At 45.1% G+C, this 8,543-nt stretch overlaps 1 protein-coding gene across 2 annotated transcripts in view; it reads left to right on the forward strand.

Moving 5' to 3' along the window:
* Positions 1 to 531: 531 nt before the first annotated feature.
* Positions 532 to 8,543, forward strand: part of ZFP69 (ZFP69 zinc finger protein) — a 19,777-nt gene continuing 11,765 nt past the window's right edge. For both annotated transcript variants that reach the window (XM_025403855.1, XM_025403856.1), the window contains exons 1-3: positions 532 to 1,213; positions 2,651 to 2,806; positions 5,158 to 5,249. In XM_025403855.1, coding sequence (XP_025259640.1) covers positions 2,680 to 2,806; positions 5,158 to 5,249 — 219 coding nt within the window. In that variant the 5' untranslated portion in view covers positions 532 to 1,213; positions 2,651 to 2,679. The remainder of the gene's footprint in view (positions 1,214 to 2,650; positions 2,807 to 5,157; positions 5,250 to 8,543) is intronic.

Here is an 8,543-nt window from a genome sequence, read left to right on the forward strand (position 1 = left end):
TGGGGAACAAGAGCGAAACTCCGTCTCAAAAAAAAAAAAAAAAAAAAAAGTATACACACACACACGCACACACACACACACACATTCTAGAATTTTATTTAATTTTATTGTTGTTTTCCACAGTGGGTTGATACAAATATCCTAGCCCACCATCTCCCCACCCTGCTTTCCTTTTCTTCACAGTCCTCACCATCGCCTGGGGTATTATCTATTTATTTTTCTATTTGTTATTGTCAATAATTTCAATGTAATTAAGTTCCAAGAAAGCAGAACTGCATTTTGCTAACTGCTGTATACTCAGGGCCTATAAGAATGTGGGGGTAGATCTTACACGCTCAGGATAGATAACTGAATGAATGAGTTAATGAATGAATGACAGAGAAGGCGCTTCACCGGAAAGGCTGAAGGAGATCTCCCAAGGACCGCTGTGAGGAAACGTGGGGCGGTGTGGCTGGGTGGCTGATATCCACGGTTCCGGGCGGCCCTCGGGGGCGCGCTCCGGCGGCTTCCAGCTTCCGGGTTCGAGGGCGCGCGCTGCTTCCCGGGAGAGGGCGGGCTCCGTGGCCGGCCCCCGTGGGCGGAGCCGGCGTCCGGGGCTCACAACCCGCCGGAAGACACGCGGGTTGTGGCTGCTGCTGCTGCTGCAGCGGGACCGCGTGGGGTGGGCCCCGGAGCCACCAGAGCTGAAGCTAGAGCGGCCGGCGGTGCTAGCGGCCGGGAGGGCGCGGCCGGAGGGCAGAGGCCAGGCGAGACGCTCGGCTGCGGCCTAAGAGGTCGGGCTGGGTGGGCTTGGCTGCAGCCGCCGGTCCCGTGTTAAAGCGGCAGACAGGAAGGTGTATCCTCGCCCGGGTCTGCAAGACAACGGCTCAGGGCACACCTCCCATTCCGGCCCTCAAAGCCTCGCTCCTGGGGGCGCGGCTGAGAAAGTCCACCCGCCTGGGCGGACCGCTGATGGGAATTTGGAGCAGAGCCTCGTCCACTCCGGAGGCCGAGGGTCCTCTGGGCTTCCGAAGGAAGCCGACCTCAACACTGGACGCTTTTTGGAGAATGATTGCGTTGAGTGGAGATGTGGTCTGTCTATAAAAGGCTGGGAGGGAACAATATCTGTTACCACTCAGTCCGTCTCTAAGGAGACACTCTACTGCTGAAAACCTCACGAGCGAGCGCTCCCACGCCCCCATCTCTGGTCCTACCTGGGTCCAAGGCCGATGTGGTGAGTAGGAGTCTGTGTGCAGTCTTTTTAAGTCCGAGGGTGGCGTGTCTAGGAGCACTGTGAGGGTGGGGCATCTTCGATATGAAGCTTCTCAGCCATTAACTGTTTCGCAAGTAAGATTCGAAAATTCCTGCACTTTGGTAACAAGACCTTTTATGTATTCAGGGGTGGGATATGTTTCACAAGCTCCAATTTCTAGAACACACGCAGCTCCTGTCTCTGCATATAGTCTCACACACACACACACACACACAAACCCATAAGTCACATACCCATCCTTCTCCAACAAACTTCAAAAAGTTGGGCCAGCTCCCTTCCCACATAGTTCCGACTGTTCTTGGGGTGCCATATACTTTGGACCTGGTCACGGTGAAAGCACCTGGTTAGATTCTAGGGATTGGTTGAAATGATGGATTTGAGTTGTTTCCAAGTTTGCCTATTACCACTCTGCAGTAGTCCTTACTATACTACATTTACACCATTTGAAGACATACCCTCTTTCCCAATCTTAACATTTCTGAAACCAAGATGCATCTTCCCAGTGTGGGTCAACGGACCTTACCAGCTGCTGGGCATCTGCGTGGGTGGTGATGTGGCTGTCACTGCTCGCTCATGCCAAAATGCAACTATGTCATTATTATGTCAGTTGACATATTTTGAACTTTAAATTCAGATTTAATTGTTTCTAAAAATAACTTTAAAAACTAATGCTATGATTCAGCAATATAAGAGGTTTATAACAATGTTTATTAAGGGTTTACTGTATGCCTAGCATTGTCTCAACCAACATTACAACTCTATAGAATACAATTATTATCTCCATTTTATAGATTAAGAAACTGAAGCTGAGAGTTGAAGTGTCTTAGAGCTTTTAAGTGCAAGTCTCAGGGTACTAAGCCAGGCTGTCTGATTTCAAAGCCTGCCTTCTTAAACCCCGTCTGTATCCAGGCAGAAGATGCATGCAGCTTACAAGGAGAGAAGACGAGGCAGGGTCTGTGCATGTTTGTACACCTTTGCATGTTTGTGTGTGTATGTATGGACCTGGAGATGGAGCCACATCCAGGAACATGTATTATATTTATTCCTGCATGGATAACATTTGCTTTTTCTTTTTTTGGTATTGTGCAGTTTTAAATATATTTCTGCAGATTCTGGAGTTCTGGAGACAAGTGCTTCTGGATCCCTCTTCCCTTCGCTTTTGCTCCTCTATGGAGACATGAACTCAAACCTAACTAACTGGCTGCCTCCCAAAGAAAGTGCTTGATTTAAAGGGGAGTTTGTTTTCCAGAATTGTTAAAGTCACATCAGCCTCTAGGAACCCCCAGGTCCTGGTGCTGCAGGGACACACCAAAGTCCTGAGGGCAGGTGATTGGAATCTGAGCAACACCCCACAGCTGTGAAGCCTTTCATCAGAGCTTCTGGCAGTTTCCTCACCAGAAGTGGACAAGTCCAGTCAGGCAGTCGTCATGCCACAGCAGCTCCTGATCACCCTGCCTACCAAGGCCAGCACCTGGGTGAAGTTGCAACATCCAAAGAAGGCCACGGAGGGGGTGCCGCTGTGGGAGGATGTGACTAAAATGTTTGAAGGAAAGGGTGAGAATGGACTGATGGAGGGGGGAAGAAGGGGATCTCATTTGTGTGGGAAAAGATGGGTACACACTTCATTGAAGTGGAGAGAAAGAGGGAGAGAAGGTTCTTTGTGGGTTCATTTCTTGTGGTTTTTGGGAAGGGGACAGCTGTGAGGGAAAATCTTGGGTTCCAGCATGGACTCCTTGTGACACGTGCTTTCAGCTGCTCTCATCTCCCATCTTCAGATACTACATGCGGCAGGCAGACAGAACACAAGGTGTTCTCCGCCAGTGGTGCCTGAGTGTGGGAATGTGATTCACAGACAGGGGTCTAAGATTTCTGCCCTCCTTAAGTCCTCTAAGGGTTTTCCTGCACAGGTTCCAATGGTTTTCACCCCAACCCAATATTTATCACAAGTATCATTGTTTTCATCTGCTGAGAGGCAGGAATGACATGCCAGATTACTCTCATGTTATCCTGAACTGTGGGAGTGATGCCCCAAAATCACACCTTCTTTAGTGGTCTGGTTAGCAGTAAATAGAAGGATGGAGGAAGTCATGTGTCTCATGTGGTGTTTTAATTCACACCTTTAATGCTTTACATTCAGCCAATATTTATTGTTTTAGCCGTGTCAGGCAGGGACTTTGGCTAAGCATCTTAAAAGATGGAAAAATGAATATCTCTAATTCTGATTACCAGTGGATGGAGATAGGCATACACCTCAATCAAAATAATAGAAGCGGCCTAAGAAAAGTCCTTTTGGAACACAAGAGACAGGACACTTTGTTCTGGTTGTAATTTTTTTTTTTTTTTTTGTGACAAAGTCTCACTTTGTCGCCCAGGCAGGAGTATAGTGGCGTGATCTCGGCTCACTGCAACTTCTGCCTCCCAGGCTCAAGTGATTCTCCTGCCTCAGCCTCCCGAGCAGCTGGGACTACAGGTGCCCGCTACCATGCCTAGCTAATTTTTGCATTTTTTTTTTTTCATATTTGATAGCAGCTTTTTTTCATTGGTTACAAAACCTAAGCCTATATACAAAATTAGGAACACATTTAGATGCCTCTTTTGAAAGAATGTTTTAGTCTTTTTAAACTAAGTTTAAAAAATTAAAACCATGCAATTTTTAAACACTGTTTGGAAAACTTAAAAGTGCAGCAGTATACTTAGTTTCCTTTATCTATGAAATGGTGCAATTCCAATTCAAAACTGGTAAGGTCACAACAAATTGAATCAAGGAAATGCATACAAATGTCTGCACTACTTGATGGTAATGTTTATTGAATGTTAGTTTGTACTTTAAAACATGAGAGGAAATAGGAATCATCACAGTAGAGGCCCAGTTTTAATCATAACGTATGCACATTTTAAAAGGTGGTCAGTTAGGTAAGGAAAGTCCAGAAGAAACTAAACTGGAAGGGGTACAATTCACAATATCAAGAAGATTTGGACTTCAAGGGTTTCACCGAAGTTTGTGACCTTAATTACCTTTTACGTTGCTATAGTTTTGAGTCACTCTCAATGTCCCTCTTTGTGAACCTTTTCAGGGAGGAGCCACATTGAGTGGGTCTGCAGGCAGTTATAGTTTTTGTTATAGTTTTTGTATTTTTAGTAGAGATGGGGTTTAACCATATTGGCCAGGCTGGTCTCGAACTCCTCACCTCGTGATCCACCTGCCTCAGCCTCCCAAAGTGCTGGGATTACTGGCATGAGCCACTGCGCCTGGCCTGGTTGTATATATTTAAGAAATTTTCACAGAGCAGGTAACATTGATTTGGGCCTTGAAGAATGTCTTAGGTTTTTTGTGTAGATTTGGGGAAAGGATACAAAAGTGGGTGCCTTGAAGAAAATGGGGAATCTTTAGTTCGACTGAGAACCTTTAGCCTGACTGACTAAGAATGTGGTGGGTGGGTGTGTCCCATGTATAAAGGATGGTAGTGTAGTGGTACCCATTGTTGAGAAAATATGCTTTGGGCAGATTGTAGAGTGCGTTGAAGTCCATGGTGAAGTGTTTGGATTTTTCTTTCTTGTCAGTGGGGAACCTTTGATGATTTTTGAACAAAGGAGTGGCTGTGCTTTTGGACCAGTATTGACCATTGGTAGAGTTTTTTGGAGGGGGAGTGGGATTTAAAGAATTCTCCATTTAAATACTTTGTTCTCTCATACATAGTTTTTGATCATCGGGAAACATGAATGCCCAAGGCAACTTGCGGCAGGTCCTGCTCATTAAGGAGGCTTCAGGCTGCTCTTGAGTCACTCTCAATGTCCCCCTTTGTGAACCTTTTCAGGGAGGAGCCACATTGAGCGGGTCTGCAGGCAATTTCTCTATTTGGGTGATTTTGGGAGATACAAAGCCCATGGCTCTTTTCCCTCCCCAGCTCTGCTGTCTCAGGATGCTGATGACCTAAAGACCCAGAGAGAAAGTGTAGAGGATGAAGTGACCCCTGGACTCCCGACAGCAGAATCCCACGTGAGTAGGGATTCTGTCTTTTGCAGAGGTGGGAGTGGTGGTGAGGTAGGGTATTAAGACTAACAAATTCAACCTGGGGAGCTCAATGCAAGTTGCCCTTTTACAGAAAATTGGGCTCCAGTGGTGGCAATTTCCCTACTCACAGGGGTCTCCCTCCATGTCACTCTTGTTTCTCACCAACATCTAAATCTAGTATTATGCTACTTTCTATAAAGAAAGTGAAATGAGTGATATAATTCTAGCCCCTAAAAACCAATTGATAGCACTTGAGATCTAAGAGAAATCTCAATAAAATACTCAAAATCAAAATAGGTAAGAAGGTTCTGACTTTCTTAGTGATGTACATGTATTACTGTGAACTTGGAGAGGTGACCTTAAGTGTGATATTGAGAACAGAGGTCAAACCAGAACCAAAGGAGAAGTGAGTAGGGAAGAAATAGGCCACACAGTACACACATCAGACAGGCTGGGCAGCAAACCTAGAGTAGCCACTGAGAGCAGCTACAACAGGGTGTCACAAATGGGATAGTCTGTACTGCCTATTGGAAACATAGATGAAATGGAAGAAAAATTGTAGAATAAATGTGAAAGAAAGACTTAAAGAGGAGATCTTATTGGAGGACAGAAGAGTTTTAAGTGAAATGAACTGGAGTTCTGAAATTAGATGGTACAACATCTAATTTCTAGTTACTCAGTGATCTGGGGCAATTACTTTAGCTTTTTTTTTTGAGATGGAGTTTCAAGTTTAAAGTAAAAAGATGAAAAAGCTATACCGTACAAACAATAATTGAACATTGGAGGTATATATTATATCACGCAAATGGACTTCTGGAAAAGAAATATTACTAGGCAAAAAGGGACATTTCGTAATAATAAGAGGGTCAACAATTCTAAGTGTCTATACACGTGATGACAGAACTTCAAAATAAAGCAAAATTGCCAGAACTAAAGAGAGAGAGACAGAATCACAATAATTAGAAACTTTAACACTCCTCTCTCAGTAATTGATGAGTAGACAAACACTCATCAAGGATACAGAAGATTTGAACAACACTATCAACCAATTTAACCTAATTAACACTTAAGGAAGGAACACTACGCCTAACAACTACAGACCATATATTCTTTTTAAAAAATAGAGATCTCATTTTAAAATGAGATCTGGGAGTGGGGTGGAATCAACTGATGGATCGACTCGGCATGGAGTGGAATACTGATTAAAAAGGGGCATGAGGGAACGTTCTGAGATGGTGGAAATGTTCTCTATCTTGATTTGATTACATGATGTTACATATGTCAAAGTCAAACCGTACACCTTTTTTAATTTTTTTTTTTTGTAGAGACTCAGTCTCACTTTGTAGCTCCGACTGCAGTGCAGTGGTACAATCATAGCTCAGTGCAACCTCAAACTCCTGGGCTTGAGCAGTTCTCCTGCCTAAGCCTCCCAAGTAGCTAGGACTACAGGAACATGAGGAACATGCCACCATACTCTGCCAATTAAAAAAATGACACAAAAAAATAGGGTCTCACTATGTTGCCCAACTGGTCTCAAACTCTTGAGCTCAAGCAATCCTTCTGCCTCAGCCTCCCAAAGTGCTGGGATTACAGATAAGCCCACTGCACCCAGCCCAAACTATACACTTTCTTAGTGTATTTTCCTGTATGTAAATTGTATTTCAGTTTTTAAAAATGTAATCCTTTAATCCCATCAGTTTGTGATAAATGTAAGAAGTGAAAAATTCCAGATGGAAGAATGTAGCGATAACTCTTTAGACTATTATCGTTACTTCTTCCATATTACTATAAATAAAGCTGCAATATATTCCAATCCTAGATGGCAGATATTAGCATTTGAACTTCTTATTTGAGGAAACTGAGATTGTAAAAAGCTAAAGTGGCTGGGTGTGGTGGCTCACACAGGTTCCAGCACTTTGGGAGCCCGGCGGGCAGATCACCTGAGGTCAGGAGTTTGAGACCAGCCTGGCCAACATGGAGAAACCCCGTCTCTACTAAAAATACAAAATTAGCTGGACGTGGTGGCGTGTGCCTGTAATCCCAGCTACTCGGGAGGCTGAGGCAGGAGAATCACTTGAACCCGGGAGGTGGAGGTTGCATGAGCCAAGATTGCGCCACTGCACTCCAGCCTGGGCAACAAGAGCAAAACTCCGTCTCAAAAAAAATAATAATAAAATAAAAAAAAAAATAAAGCAATCCGTATGGTTGGGTCTAAGTGTATACTTTTGTTTTTGTTTGCTATTTATCCTATCTAGCCTTTGTTTTTATGTTTCTCTTTTCCTGCCTTCTTATTTTTTGTTTGGTTTTGTTTTTTTTTTTTTTTTTTTTTTTTGAGACGGAGTCTCGCGCTGTCGCCCAGGCTGGAGTGCAGTGGCCGGATCTCAGCTCACTGCAAGCTCCGCCTCCCGGGTTCACGCCATTCTCCTGCCTCAGCCTCCCGAGTAGCTGGGACTACAGGCGCTGCCACCTCGCCCGGCTATTTTTTGTATTTCTTAGTAGAGACGGGGTTTCACCGTGTTAGCCAGGATGGTCTCGATCTCCTGACCTCGTGATCCGCCCATCTCGGCCTCCCAAAGTGCTGGGATTACAGGCTTGAGCCACCGCGCCCGGCCGGTTTTGTTTTTTTAAAGACAGAGTCTCACTCTGTCACCCAGGCTGGAGTGCAGTGGTGTGACCTCGGTTCACTACAACCTCCGCCTCCTGGGTTCAAGTGATTCTCCTGCCTCAGCCTCCCAAGTAGCTGAGATTATAGGCGCCTACCACAACGCCCAGCTAATTTTGTATTTTTAGTAGAGGTGGGGTTTCACCATGTTGGCTAGGCTGGTCTCAAACTCCTAATCTCAAGTTACCTGCCCACCTCAGCCTCCGAGAGTGCTGGAATTACAGGTGTGAGCGACTGTGCCCAGCCTTTTTCTGCCTTCTTTTGCATTGAATCATTTTTCAGTATTCCATTTTATGTCCTCTAATGACCTTTAAGCTACAGTTCTTTGATTTTTTTTTTTTTTTTTGAGACGGAGTCTTGCTCTGTCACCCAGGCTGGAGTGCAGTGGCCGGATCTCAGCTCACTACAAGCTCCTCCTCTCGGGTTCACGCCATTCTCCTGCCTCAGCCTCCCAAGTAGCTGGGACTACAGGCACCCGCCACTTCGCCCGGCTATTTTTTTTTTGTATTTGTTAGTAGAGACGGGGTTTCACCGTATTAGCCAGGATGGTCTTGATCTCCTGACCTCATGATCCGCCCGTCTCGGCCTCCCAAAGTGCTGGGATTACAGGCTTGAGC

This window comes from Theropithecus gelada, chromosome 1 (genome assembly GCF_003255815.1).
Source record: "Theropithecus gelada isolate Dixy chromosome 1, Tgel_1.0, whole genome shotgun sequence".
In the NCBI taxonomy this organism is placed as follows: Eukaryota; Metazoa; Chordata; class Mammalia; order Primates; family Cercopithecidae; genus Theropithecus; species Theropithecus gelada.